Source organism: Neolamprologus brichardi, chromosome 10, assembly GCF_056152115.1.
Source record: "Neolamprologus brichardi isolate AB-2024 chromosome 10, ASM5615211v1, whole genome shotgun sequence".
Classification (NCBI taxonomy): Eukaryota; Metazoa; Chordata; class Actinopteri; order Cichliformes; family Cichlidae; genus Neolamprologus; species Neolamprologus brichardi.
Window position 1 is genome coordinate 19929982 of NC_142113.1, and position 15527 is coordinate 19945508.

General features: G+C 36.8%; 1 protein-coding gene and 1 pseudogene across 1 annotated transcript; both read right to left on the reverse strand.

The window, feature by feature from the left end:
* Positions 1–157: 157 nt before the first annotated feature.
* LOC102791007 (claudin-4-like) lies at positions 158–1844 on the reverse strand. The gene has a single exon (XM_006785177.2). It carries the CDS (start codon positions 1827–1829, stop codon positions 1317–1319), a length of 513 nt encoding a protein of 170 aa, XP_006785240.2. The 5' UTR covers positions 1830–1844; the 3' UTR covers positions 158–1316.
* A 9592-nt stretch (positions 1845–11436) lies between these two features.
* LOC148100921 (claudin-4-like) lies at positions 11437–12034 on the reverse strand (annotated as a pseudogene).
* Positions 12035–15527: the final 3493 nt, after the last annotated feature.

The window sequence follows — 15527 nt, forward strand, 5'->3', positions numbered from 1 at the left end:
CTAAACCTAATCGAACCGACTGGACTAAGCCCAACAAAACCCCCCAGAAAAGAAACGTGCAACAAGTTTATTTATTCTTTTTAATAAGTCAGGAGTGGTAATTTATGGGGGAAAAAAACTCAAACAAACACTAATCTTCATTTTCAATAAGCTTAATAGCATTTATTACACCATAGACAAAGTATTGCCCACAAACATAATTCAGTATTATTTGTAATTAAAAATTTTATGACAACATTCAACAAAAAAAACAGTCTCCAGTCTAAACTAAATCCTTTTGGTAGTTACTGTTTGACACAACAGATGTGTTGAAGTACAGAAACTGACACTTTGTCAACTCTGACTTGTCTTTCACGACTTAAAAACCTAAAAACCTAGTTGTCTTTTTTAATGTATCATTTGTAAACTTAAAAACACACCGAGTCAAGTTTGGCAGTGTGGTCTTTGTTAACATCTTGTCATTTTATTCTAAAATGGGAAACTCTCAAATGATGAGTCTTTTATTAAGTCATTCATAATATGTTATTGACCGTTTTCTGTAATATTTCTTTTTGGCCTTTTTCAACTTTTTATTCAATAGGCACAGTGTAAAGAGGACAGGAAAGCAGGGGCAGAGAGAGGGGAAGACATGCGGCAAAGGGCTGCGAGGGGACTCGAACCTGGCTGGCCACTGGCATGTGATTGCCCGCTTAAAGCTAACCGGTGCCCTATTGAGCTGTTTTAAGAAAAACAAAACAAAAACAAGCAAACAAACAAAAAAAAAGACACAAAAAAAAGATGCAAAAGATTATTTTACATGCTCAGAAATATTATTTTCATTTGAGATCAATTTTACTTGTAAACAATCAATCAAATATATTTATATTAAGAATGTAAAAACAATTCCATGATCATCAATTTTGAGTCAATTTAATAAAGAGATGGTAATGAAAGATATAACATAGACTTAAACCAGTGGATACATAGTCAGAAATCATAGCAGTTTACCCAAAAAAAGTAAAGTCTGTCTCCATGCAACAGAGTAAATAACAAAAAGAATAAATGAAAAAAAAATAAAATAGGAAAGGTGGTTATAATGGTGTAGGATACCTCAAAATACATTTAGAAGCAAGTTACACAATCAAATTGTAAAGATTTCTTTCTATTTTAATCTGATTTTATACTTTGTTAATCTACTCATTCCACTGACAAACTTAAGGTGAAAACTTTCATAAAACCTTTTTTCTTATTTCCAAAAAACTGCTCGATGTATGAAAACGGGCCTTATTTTAAAAGCGATAAGTAAGGCCTTGCTTACACAGAGTTGGGGTAATGTTTTACTCAGTTCCATTTCTGCGGAAAAAGGAGCTGCAGACGAGGCCTCCTCCCAGGAACAGAAGGACGGTGGTGAACCAGCCAATGTAGAGCGCCGCTTCCAACTCCATCTTTTTAAGTAGCAGATGATCATTGATGGTGTTGGTGGTCCAGCTGACTGGTATGAGAAAAAAGAAGCCTGCAATGAGGAAGGCAATTCCAGAAGTCAGAGTCATTTTGCTCCTTTGCCTTTCGTCTGGCACGAAGTTCATAAAATTTCTCCCAGCCACACCAAGCAGGATCCCAAGGACCTCAATGATAATTGCAATGATGATAAGTGCTCTGGCAGCCTTCATTATTTCAGGTAACGGTATATACTCGTACCCCATGCGCTTCCAAAAACCCTCCACAATCATTTCGAAATCTTTGAAGGTTGTCATGATTCTCCATGCAGGGAGAGCACAGCTTATGATGCTTCCCACGAAGGCGATGCAGGCCAAAGCGAGGCCTAGAAGCTGTCTTTCGCAAGCCACCATAATGAAGCTCTGTGACTCTCTCCAAGGACCAAAGATGATGTGTTCAAAGGAGGTTCACAAATTTATCTGAAGAGCTCAGAAGGAAGTGGTTATTATTTGTTTATTTTACTCAGAATTTGACTGTGGCTTCCTCTGTAACTGTGAAAATGCAAGTAGTATTTGATTGGATCATACTAAATATGAATTATGAAAAATGCTACATCTTCATTACAATTATAGTTGTATTGTTAACTTTTTAATATTTAGAACTTCATGACAAACTAGTCACGAAGTAAGTTAATTCAGTGCAAATAAAGAAAATGTGTTCATTATCACTGAAATGTGTGAGATTTATTCAAAGCAGATAGTAACATAGAGTTTCCAGGAAGAATTTATATTGTTCAGAGTGACTTTATTGATGGTTGAGGGTCACCTTGTTGAAAAAAAGTTTTGAACAATAAAGTGTGTTTCATGGAGAGTGGCCAAAAGTTCCCTGGCTAGATGCTGATTTTGATTCCTAAGCAAAAAGTGCAGCCTAGCCTTGCTCAAAGCCCATAGAAAATGTAAACCAAGTACACCAATGTAACTTTCTGAGTGTATTGGCAAACCTGGGCTACATTTTTCATGGGATTTGGCTTTGCTGCATGATCATCAGACAAGCAATCATCTGTGGGCCAGTGGATTTTGTAACATAAGATTTTACTGTGACGGTGCTGACTAGTTATGATTTGGTGGTCTTTCTGAAAAAAGGTCTGAATAAAAAACTGAATAAAAAGGAATCTGATTTGTGAAATCAGGGGCTTTTGCATGCAATGTGTGCAAATGTGTGTGAATAAGAACCACATGTGGTCCTCTTTGCTCCAGTTTCACTTTTCTTTCTTCACTTTGTCAATGAATCCTTTACTGTTTTACGTGTGTCATGAGATTTGCAGCCTTGGTACACGTCTCTCCTGACTTTATTTGCTTGACTGTTTTGTTCATTTTCAAGCACCATCAATGTAACAGTGGTGGCTTGGTTACAAGTATGAAATAAAAGAAATGGTTACAGAGGTAACACTTGTTCTATGAATGAAGGTCAGTGAACCAGACTTAACTGAGAATGAGTTGGCACAGCTGTATATGTGCTATATTAACAGGAGAGTGGTTAATTTGGTATTTTATTTCTTATAAACAAGTCACGCACAGGCTAATGCACAGTGGCATTTTGTGCTTCATTTGAAAAACCACAGTAACGTCATCTGTTATTTCCTGACAGAAAAAAAGTGCAGCAAATAGTTTTGAAATACTGTGGTGTGAAAAAGTGTTTGCTCTCTTCCTGTCGAGCCAAGACCAAGACCAAGACCGCAACAAAAAAAAGTCTTTAAATTGCAGCCAGATGCTGCTTCGTTTACGGGTGTGAGGCATATTTATGTGTTTTTGCTTTTCCACAGCTCTCCTCACAGCTGTCTACTGTCTCACTCACTTACTGAGAGGACAGACACACGCTCCACTTGACTGTCGCGTCCATCACCCTCTCTGTTTTTCATGTAATGATAATATCCTATATTCTCGCATGTGATTGGCCACAATATGGAGGGACTGGAGCGTAGCTGAGCCAATGTCCGAGAGCTGAGCAGCAAAAGGAAATTAAGTGAGGAGCTGGCTCTCGCTCAATGGGAATCGACATTTTATATACCCAGGGCTTAGTCCTAAAGGGTAGTATGCATGTGGGATTTTTTTTTTCTTTTTGGGGGGTGGGGTGTTAGAAATGACTGAAAGATTAATGTGCTCTGTTTTAGGTTTTGTTCAAAAAAAGAATGACTTCATATAGGAAAAAGAATATATCACATATGCAGGAGACCTTAAACAGTTTTATAATTAAGCAGCAAGGCAGAACAAAGTCTGGGCTGTATCACAACACAGGGACTAAACTCCAATTCAACCAGACCCAGAACTGATCCAGAATTAAAACAGGATTACAACAGTTCAAAATCAGGACTGCTTAGGACTTAATCAAGACAGAACCAGAATCAAAACTAGATGATAGAAGCACTAAAATCATCATACACTTGCACTACACTACCAAAGTACACTAGATTCAGAAAAGTTTCTATAACTATTTAGCCTTGTTGTGCAAACAAGCCTGCATAACTTAATAAATATAGAATTTGAAAAGTAACAAATGGTATCTAAAAAGATACACTAGTTACTAGATACATGTTGTGATATTCTGGATTAGGCTCTTTGAAAAGATCAGGACAGAAGGACGTGGATAGGTGCTTTATTGAACAGCCGGACATCACACACTAACTTGTTGTTTTCTTAGCGGTGCACAAACTACCCTTTTTGTTGTTATGTATTGGTCAACCAAGAACTAGCCCTGTAGCAGGCACTTCTGTATTTTACCACTGGGGGGGCAACAATTCACTCTATTACACATGTTCTGATGAGTTTTGGCAAACAACCATTTGACTAACATGTCTGTCTCACCTGGCTCGTGTTCCATCTCTGTTCTGTCCTCATTCTGCTCTCCATCTCCCTTTCTGTTCCCCTCTCTCCCTCTCTGTTCCCCTCTCTCCCTCTCTGTTCCTCTCCAAACACCAACATCATTAAATATACAGTTGAAACCAGATAGTTACATAGTCTTCAGATAAAAACACAAACACTTTTTAATTGTACCATCAAATTGGACTAAATGTTTATTTTGTTTAGACTGATAAATATAAAAACCATTTTTGTTAAATTTAAGAGTAAAGAGATAAATCGTATGTATTTCTTAATTGCAAATGGCACCTAAATTGTATTCACAATTGAGCCACACTTATGGAGGTCCCCTGGTGTCTTGGTTGATATCTCTTGATTTTCACATGTCAAAGAAACAGGCTCTGTGTTTTAGGGGTGCATCCACGTGTGTGCCATCAATTTACTCAGATGGACTTTACTAACCTATCAGAAGCTTCTTAAGCTCAGAATGGAATCGTCTGGAGTTTTCTTATTAATTAATAATAAACTTAGTATATATATATATATATATATGTGTGTATATATATATATATGTGTGTGTGTATATATATATATATATATATATATATATATATATATATATATACTCCTAAAGTTGATGAAAGTGTCTCTTCCAACTCTAATGTTTGGCACGCTTAAATATTTCAGATTATCTAACAAATTAAAATAATAGACAAACATAACAAAATTAAACACAAAAAGCAGTTTCTAATTTGAGATGTTCATTATTATGGGGGGAAAAAAATTCCAAATACGTGGCTCTGTGTGTAAAATTGATTTGGCTCGCTAGCTTCTATCTAAATACAATATAGCGTGTCCTGACTGCGGGGTTTTGGAAACAAATTAAAACGTACAGCTCTGTTATCACTTCCAATATAAATGAAGACAGAAAACTAAACAGCAGTGATGTTTGTAGTGTTACTGAAGTTGGCTAGCTGGTATATAATGATGTGCTACATGACCGCTAGCGACACAGCTATGTTAGCATAATATAAACAAGCTAACTTTTTTTCCACTCGATAAAAGTTTACGTGAGTGTTCTCGGTGGTCAGGAATAAATGCAATCGCATGTCAGGATGCTGTAAAAGGACCAAACTTCAGCCAGGAGAACAACTGAGATAATCCATCCACAATACGAGGTTAGTCATTCATATACTGCTGCATGGGCTGGGCTGTAGTTACATCCCAAGGTTTTAAAAACTGAGCTTAAATAAATGATTAGCGGTAATAAAAGCCGAGGGAGGTCAACAGTGATCACTGACTGTTTTAGGAGCTTTTTGAGATTAAATAGAAGAAAATTCAAAACATCAAACATGTTAACAACACAAAAGCCATATTAAACGCAGACTACTTTAGGCGCGGAAGTAGGATTCGTCACGTCATCACTTAATGACCGGATTGTTAATCTGTTTTTTGTATTTTATTCTATTTAATCTCAAAAAGCTCCTAAAAACAGTTTATTCACTCCACTTTTATTTATTCATAAAATGTAATAAATAAATCATATAGTACAAAAACCAAATATTCACATTTCAACTTTTTACTATTTAAATTTTCAACTTTTTCCTTTTAAACAAATTTAAAGTGAAACAACACAAAACACTGCAAACCACAACACAATTAAATATAAATTAAAATATGAAAACTAAAAGAACATGAACATTCTCTGTCATATGGGCCTGCATGAATAAACTTTCTGAATCTTTTATCATCTGCAACTGAATATAGTTGTGGATGATTACTATACCTTTCTAATGTGATGTTGTTGTCCCTGGCTCTCTTTCTCTCTCTCTCCCTCCCACTCTGTTCCTGTGCTACTGAGAGTGTAACTACCGCCCCTTCCCCCTCTTCCCAGCGCAAAGCACAAGGCTCGGTGTGGAGTGAAGCGGAAAAAAGTGCGAGAGAGAGGGTGAGAGAAAGAAAGAAAAAAAAAAACACAGCTCGCAATAAAGAGCCAGCACGCATCGTTCATGTGAAAGATCCGGCTGTAAGAGCCATTTCGTTCGCGACCGACACATCACTAAGATCTTGAAATCTTGACCCAAACTGGTTGCAGATAGCTGCACCTCCCTGAGCCTGGTTCTGCTGTAAGTTTCTTCCTGCTAAAAGGGAGTTTTCCTTCCCACAGTTGATTGTTAGAAAATAAGTCATCATAAGGTGATTGCTGTCATTTAGCTGTACATAAAAAATGAATGGAATATTTTTGTTTTCATTCTAATTCAAGCAAATGTCCTGTGCTACTGTACCACTTTGTTGTCAGAAGCCACGTAGGTCTCTTCAGTTTTATTGCTTTTTCAGCAATAGTCTTCATGGACGATGAAGTCAGAGGCCCGTTTCTTCACTTTGTCAATGAATCCTTTACTGTTTTACGTGTGTCATGAGATTTGCAGCCTTGGTACACGTCTCTCCTGACTTTATTTGCTTGACTGTTTTGTTCATTTTCAAGCACCATCAATGTAACAGTGGTGGCTTGGTTACAAGTATGAAATAAAAGAAATGGTTACAGAGGTAACACTTGTTCTATGAATGAAGGTCAGTGAACCAGACTTAACTGAGAATGAGTTGGCACAGCTGTATATGTGCTATATTAACAGGAGAGTGGTTAATTTGGTATTTTATTTCTTATAAACAAGTCACGCACAGGCTAATGCACAGTGGCATTTTGTGCTTCATTTGAAAAACCACAGTAACGTCATCTGTTATTTCCTGACAGAAAAAAAGTGCAGCAAATAGTTTTGAAATACTGTGGTGTGAAAAAGTGTTTGCTCTCTTCCTGTCGAGCCAAGACCAAGACCAAGACCGCAACAAAAAAAAGTCTTTAAATTGCAGCCAGATGCTGCTTCGTTTACGGGTGTGAGGCATATTTATGTGTTTTTACTTTTCCACAGCTCTCCTCACAGCTATCTACTGTCTCACTCACTTACTGAGAGGACAGACACACGCTCCACTTGACTGTCGCGTCCATCACCCTCTCTGTTTTTCATGTAATGATAATATCCTATATTCTCGCATGTGATTGGCCACAATATGGAGGGACTGGAGCGTAGCTGAGCCAATGTCCGAGAGCTGAGCAGCAAAAGGAAATTAAGTGAGGAGCTGGCTCTCGCTCAATGGGAATCGACATTTTATATACCCAGGGCTTAGTCCTAAAGGGTAGTATGCATGTGGGATTTTTTTTTTCTTTTTGGGGGGTGGGGGGGTGGGGTGGGGTGTTAGAAATGACTGAAAGATTAATGTGCTCTGTTTTAGGTTTTGTTCAAAAAAAGAATGACTTCATATAGGAAAAAGAATATATCACATATGCAGGAGACCTTAAACAGTTTTATAATTAAGCAGCAAGGCAGAACAAAGTCTGGGCTGTATCACAACACAGGGACTAAACTCCAATTCAACCAGACCCAGAACTGATCCAGAATTAAAACAGGATTACAACAGTTCAAAATCAGGACTGCTTAGGACTTAATCAAGACAGAACCAGAATCAAAACTAGATGATAGAAGCACTAAAATCATCATACACTTGCACTACACTACCAAAGTACACTAGATTCAGAAAAGTTTCTATAACTATTTAGCCTTGTTGTGCAAACAAGCCTGCATAACTTAATAAATATAGAATTTGAAAAGTAACAAATGGTATCTAAAAAGATACACTAGTTACTAGATACATGTTGTGATATTCTGGATTAGGCTCTTTGAAAAGATCAGGACAGAAGGACGTGGATAGGTGCTTTATTGAACAGCCGGACATCACACACTAACTTGTTGTTTTCTTAGCGGTGCACAAACTACCCTTTTTGTTGTTATGTATTGGTCAACCAAGAACTAGCCCTGTAGCAGGCACTTCTGTATTTTACCACTGGGGGGGCAACAATTCACTCTATTACACATGTTCTGATGAGTTTTGGCAAACAACCATTTGACTAACATGTCTGTCTCACCTGGCTCGTGTTCCATCTCTGTTCTGTCCTCATTCTGCTCTCCATCTCCCTTTCTGTTCCCCTCTCTCCCTCTCTGTTCCTCTCTCTCCCTCTCTGTTCCTCTCCAAACACCAACATCATTAAATATACAGTTGAAACCAGATAGTTACATAGTCTTCAGATAAAAACACAAACACTTTTTAATTGTACCATCAAATTGGACTAAATGTTTATTTTTTTTTTAGACTGATAAATATAAAAACCATTTTTGTTAAATTTAAGAGTAAAGAGATAAATCGTATGTATTTCTTAATTGCAAATGGCACCTAAATTGTATTCACAATTGAGCCACACTTATGGAGGTCCCCTGGTGTCTTGGTTGATATCTCTTGATTTTCACATGTCAAAGAAACAGGCTCTGTGTTTTGGGGGTGCATCCACGTGTGTGCCATCAATTTACTCAGATGGACTTTACTAACCTATCAGAAGCTTCTGTATGTATATATATATATATATATGTATATATATATATACATATATATATATGTGTGTATATATATATATATGTGTGTGTGTATATATATATATATATATATATATATATATATATATATATATACTCCTAAAGTTGATGAAAGTGTCTCTTCCAACTCTAATGTTTGGCACGCTTAAATATTTCAGATTATCTAACAAATTAAAATAATAGACAAACATAACAAAATTAAACACAAAAAGCAGTTTCTAATTTGAGATGTTCATTATTATGGGGGGAAAAAAATTCCAAATACGTGGCTCTGTGTGTAAAATTGATTTGGCTCGCTAGCTTCTATCTAAATACAATATAGCGTGTCCTGACTGCGGGGTTTTGGAAACAAATTAAAACGTACAGCTCTGTTATCACTTCCAATATAAATGAAGACAGAAAACTAAACAGCAGTGATGTTTGTAGTGTTACTGAAGTTGGCTAGCTGGTATATAATGATGTGCTACATGACCGCTAGCGACACAGCTATGTTAGCATAATATAAACAAGCTAACTTTTTTTCCACTCGATAAAAGTTTACGTGAGTGTTCTCGGTGGTCAGGAATAAATGCAATCGCATGTCAGGATGCTGTAAAAGGACCAAACTTCAGCCAGGAGAACAACTGAGATAATCCATCCACAATACGAGGTTAGTCATTCATATACTGCTGCATGGGCTGGGCTGTAGTTACATCCCAAGGTTTTAAAAACTGAGCTTAAATAAATGATTAGCGGTAATAAAAGCCGAGGGAGGTCAACAGTGATCACTGACTGTTTTAGGAGCTTTTTGAGATTAAATAGAAGAAAATTCAAAACATCAAACATGTTAACAACACAAAAGCCATATTAAACGCAGACTACTTTAGGCGCGGAAGTAGGATTCGTCACGTCATCACTTAATGACCGGATTGTTAATCTGTTTTTTGTATTTTATTCTATTTAATCTCAAAAAGCTCCTAAAAACAGTTTATTCACTCCACTTTTATTTATTCATAAAATGTAATAAATAAATCATATAGTACAAAAACCAAATATTCACATTTCAACTTTTTACTATTTAAATTTTCAACTTTTTCCTTTTAAACAAATTTAAAGTGAAACAACACAAAACACTGCAAACCACAACACAATTAAATATAAATTAAAATATGAAAACTAAAAGAACATGAACATTCTCTGTCATATGGGCCTGCATGAATAAACTTTCTGAATCTTTTATCATCTGCAACTGAATATAGTTGTGGATGATTACTATACCTTTCTAATGTGATGTTGTTGTCCCTGGCTCTCTTTCTCTCTCTCTCCCTCCCACTCTGTTCCTGTGCTACTGAGAGTGTAACTACCGCCCCTTCCCCCTCTTCCCAGCGCAAAGCACAAGGCTCGGTGTGGAGTGAAGCGGAAAAAAGTGCGAGAGAGAGGGTGAGAGAAAGAAAGAAAAAAAAAACACAGCTCGCAATAAAGAGCCAGCACGCATCGTTCATGTGAAAGATCCGGCTGTAAGAGCCATTTCGTTCGCGACCGACACATCACTAAGATCTTGAAACCTTGACCCAAACTGGTTGCAGATAGCTGCACCTCCCTGAGCCTCGTTCTGCTGTAAGTTTCTTCCTGCTAAAAGGGAATTTTCCTTCCCACAGTTGATTGTTAGAAAATAAGTCATCATAAGGTGATTGCTGTCATTTAGCTGTACATAAAAAATGAATGGACTACTGCAAATTCTGCAGTAGAATATTCTGAATGGAAATGAATACCATAATCATCAATACTGAACCAGTTTAATAAAGAAAAAGTAGTCAATGATCAGACCCAGACAACTGGCCATACAGACATGTTTTATAGCAGTTTTGAATCTTTTTATTTTTCAAAGATCACACAAAAACGGAAAACAGTGTCCACATTTTTATAGTCAAGAGGATAAATAATTTTAATCAGGTTTTAGATATTATTGCGCTGAAACACAGCAAAATAATTCAGTGTCACTGGCGGCTTCCATTGTAATTGGCCTGCGTTATTTTTGTAGCATTACGTGTAATGGCCCTGTATTAATCAGCCCTTAACACACAGAGAAAATGACCAGTAAACAATAGACAACATAACATGTACTGGCTGGTCTATTTCCTATAACTTTAACTGAAACCAGCTAAAAGTGTCCTTTCACATTACTGATGGAACAACACGGTTACAGAGATTAATGCAGGAGGCTAACATGACTTAGCTAGCGCACAAACGTTACTAGCATTACCCACAGATAACGTGAAACAACTCCCTTATTAGTTCACATTAAACACCATATAAACAAGAATTACACTCCAAACATGTTAAATAAGCATCAACTTTACATAAATGTATGTAGTGCTCGTATATTGCTCTCACCTGAAACACAGCAAAACAATTTAGTGTTACTGGCGGTTTCCATTGTAATAACTGGCCTGCGTTACTTTTGTGAAGGATTATTTTGCCTGTTACCCAAAATTAAATATCGCCCTAATGATAGAATAGGGCTAGAATATCACATCAGGTGGAAGCAAATGAGCTTTTCGCTCTGTGTTATGATGCAAACTATTGTCACAACAAATAGCAAAAAAGATGATGGGGGGCATGAACACATAAGGAGCACATCTGAGACTTGTTCTTAATGCTCAAAATACTCAGGGTGCCACATGAGCATTGAAGTACTTAATGTTTTAGTCAGTTTTACCCCGGCAGATAAAGGAGCTGCAGAGGAGGCTTCCTCCCAGGAACAGAAGCGCTGTGGTGATCCAGCCAATGTAGACTGAGGCTCCAAGCTCACTCTTCAGAAAGTCAAGAAACAGAAATTAATCAGAATTATTGTTGATATATGTGGTGGTCGAGCAGATTGGTATTAGCACAAAGATGCCTGCAATGAGGCAAACAATTCCAGAAGCCATAGCCATTTTGCTTCCTTTCCTTTCGTGTGACACAAAGTTGATGAATTTGCTCCCAGCAGCACCAAGCAGGATCCCAAAGACACCAATGATAATGGCAATGACAATGAGCACTCTGGCAGCCTTCAGGTCTGGACTTATAGACACATGCATTTCCTCATACCTTTGGCATGGAGTCGGGAGTACATCGGAGGTTGTTACACAGACCTTCCATAAACCCTCAAAGAACATCAGAGACACAGTGACGTTGGATTCAAAGGGATAAACTTAACGCCAGAACTCTTTCACTCTCCACTGTGGGAGAGCACAGATGATGATGTTCCCCACAAAGCTGGGCCAAGCCTAAAAGCTGTCGTACACCAGCAGTCATGATGAAATTCTGTCAGTCAATTCAAAGTGGAAAGCTGGTGTGTTCCTGAGAACTGCAGCAAGTTAATTGTGAGGAAAGTGTTAAGCAAGATGTGGTCTATATGCGTGTGTGTGGTTTTTATTCTCAAAAGAGAAGCTGACTGACGCACACACACCCAGACACTGTGCAACATGATTACCAGCACTTTATTGTGAAATTTTACTTTTAATTTTATGTGTGTATACATTAATTTCAACATTATAGATTTAGTGGTGATATATTTTGGACAGCAAAGCTAAAAAAAAAACATTTAAAAAGAAACAAATACTGCAGAAAAAATAAGTTGAAAATGTATAGATTCATATGATTTCAGTGTTGTTTGTGCAGACTTAGTGGTAGGCTAAGAGCAGGAATGTGGGATTGAACCAGTACAAGGTTGAGAAACAATAGTTAATTCCATATGCCCACGCTGCCTCGGGCGTACACAGTGTGCATGTGTGTGCGCGTGTCCATCTGTTGGGGAAATTGCAACCAATTGAGGAGAAGAAGACTATCAAGAGGTTTGGACCAACCTGTCCACCAATAAGGAGGGCCAAAATCGAAACCACTGTCCTTCTTGATGGTCTTTGACCAATAGGACAGATGCACCTTCTCTTTTATAAATATCTATACTGCTATGTTAAGGTCATTTCTCTTCTGGAAGCTGGCTACAGCTAACTGCGGCAGACTGTGGTTTTCTAACCAGAAAGAGATCCATGTACATCAATTACTTTTGAACTGCTTCAAGCAATAAATGAGTGGAAATTTGGATTGAGACTGAAACCCTCTTTTACCTCAGATAAAAAAAAAAACATGCTACGCTACTATGTAAACTGAGGAAGAATAACCTGGACCAGAAGCTGCTGTTGGCCTTCTACCGCTCCTCAGTGGAGAGCGTGCTCTCCTACTACTTGGGTTTTTGGTATGTGGGGGCCAGGACTGAGAACAGGAAGGCTGCACAGAGGGTAATTAACACTGCTCAAAAAATCATTAGCTGCCCTCTGCCACTCATGGCGGCCATCGCCAGATCTTCTTGTCTCAGGAAAACCAGGGGTGTCACAGGTGACCCCTTGGTGCCCAACAAATGGCTATTTTAATCTATTCCATTGTAAAAAACTGATTTATAGAACAGACCTTTTCAAACTTGTGTGAAAACCTTAAAAATGCTTCTAAAAACTTTGCCAACATGAAAGAGAGAATAACCTTCCTCTTAAAACAAGTTTAAGCGAAATGCACACTTCTCGGACTGTTTTATTGTTGACTAAGCTGTTCATGAATATACGTGTGCATTTTCAATGTGGTTAAATTTCCTATTAAGTGCACTTGGCTGTTATTACTACCTATATCAATCCATTGAAGTTGTGGATTTTACTATGGCTGTTTCAACAGAAAATAGGCACAGTGGATACCTGTATCTGGATAGATTGTTGTTGTTTATAGGCTCTGATAACTTGGTACTTTTTAGTCAGTATGTTAAGCACTGAACATGTGCTTTTAAACAATCAGAAAGCTTGGGCAGTAATTTTGAATATCCAACCAATAAAGCAGCATTTTGAAATAGTGTCTAATATATGCATGATTGTGAAACTTTAAGCTTTTGTGGAAAAAATGAGGGACTAATGCTTCTTTTTTATTCATTATGAGACTGACCATATTGTGTGTGATAGTAAAAAGTAGTCAGATATAAAGGTATATGCAATTTCTCTCTAAAATGTAATCTATTACATCATGGGTATTTGCCACTCAGAAATTTAGTCCAAGTCACATTATAATGACAGCTTCGAATCTCTGATAATATTCATCCATTGAGGGTATTTTGGAACCAACATTTAACATTAAGGACGATATAAATCTGAACCAGACAGCTCTTAAAACATTATTTATAAGATACTCAGCATTGCCAGGAGTCTTGTGTTTTTATATTGTTAATATCAATGCTTCTGAAGAAATACTGTGTTTAAATTAAAGGGGAATCTATGATTAAGAACTTCGTGTACGTGTGAGATCAGTAGTCTCTGTGTGTGTGTGTTTAATGCATGGGAATAATTATTGCATACAGAATGTATTTCTGAAGCATTGAGAGAAAGATGAGAAAAACAATATCCTGTGTGAAAATCAGTATCACTGCAGCAGGATATAGGGTAAGAAATAGAACCACACAAAGCCAGCAACACATTGAGCACCAAATCAAACTTTTAGTCGGGCTCAAAACAATTTCATTTCTGGTTTTATCTTATGCCTGTTTACTGGTACACACAGCGTGCTCTCATAATCTCTCATCATTCATCTCATAATAAAACAAAGCATTTATTCCAAAAACTTCCTGGGCATGTTTAAAGTTTTATATTCACATCCATTATTTCCTGTAAATCATTTACAAACCGAGAGCAGGTTGATCAATTTTGTGCCAGACAAAAGGAAAAGAAGGATATGGAAAGACACTTTTTTCCCTACCATTGTTGTGCAGCACATTATTGTTATTGTTATTATTATTATTTTTGGTTTACTGCTTTATTCAACACACTTTATTTATTGAATGTTATATTAACAGTTTGACTTGACAGGACAACAAAAAACATCCCAAGCCCCCATCCCTGAGAGAAGTCAGGAGGGACATACATGAATAGTTAATAATTATAATAAATAATCAGGTCCTCAGTATATTTCTGCTTTCTTCCAAATACCCTCATTTGCCACCTGTTGAGCTGTTGACATTGTTCACATACAAACCCTGAAAATTGTATCATATCTCTGTGAGCCCACTCAAACATTTCATTGAATAAGAGTAGACAATGACACGTCTTTTCACCTTATAAGGATTAATCTTTTAGCTATTCACTGTATCAAAGGCAATGGCATCCAGCTTTTATTTTGTGTCCATGACATTGTTCATCTGACACATGTTGTCCTTTATGTGATGATTTAAAAAATCTGTTTTTATTTGGCTTCTTAAACAAAAAACAGCCAACATAAAGACAGCGTTAAAAAACTAAACAATACTTAAAATGCCCCAAACCCCAAAACATGATCTCATGCTCTTATGAACAGGCATTTTAATGTGACAATTTTACTGTTACAATACAATCATACCTAATATATATATATATAACAAATACTGCAGAAAAATAATCTGAACTCAACTGCAAAGGAAAATCATAATCATCAACATTGAAGCAGTTTAACAAAGAAAAAGTCAAAGATCAGATCGAGATTTAAGCCACAGAATCATGTTTATAGAAGTTTGAACGCACATGCTTTTGATTTTTACAATGATCACAGAAAAACAGGAAAACTGTGTCCACAATTTTATAGTAAACGGCATAGACAATAAACATGAAAAGAAAAAGTGTCTATAATGGTATAAAATACAACAAAATATATCAAGAATTAAGTTACAACATCAAATTGCCAATATTTCTGCCTATTTTAATTCGATTTTAGACTTTCTTATTCTATTCATTCAACTTTTGTTTCCTTTTTT

What these genes read in the sequence shown, in the direction of transcription:
- LOC102791007 (XM_006785177.2), bottom strand. Translation starts at nt 1,829, where the DNA reads ATGGTGGCTTGCGAAAGACAGCTTCTAGGCCTCGCTTTGGCCTGCATC.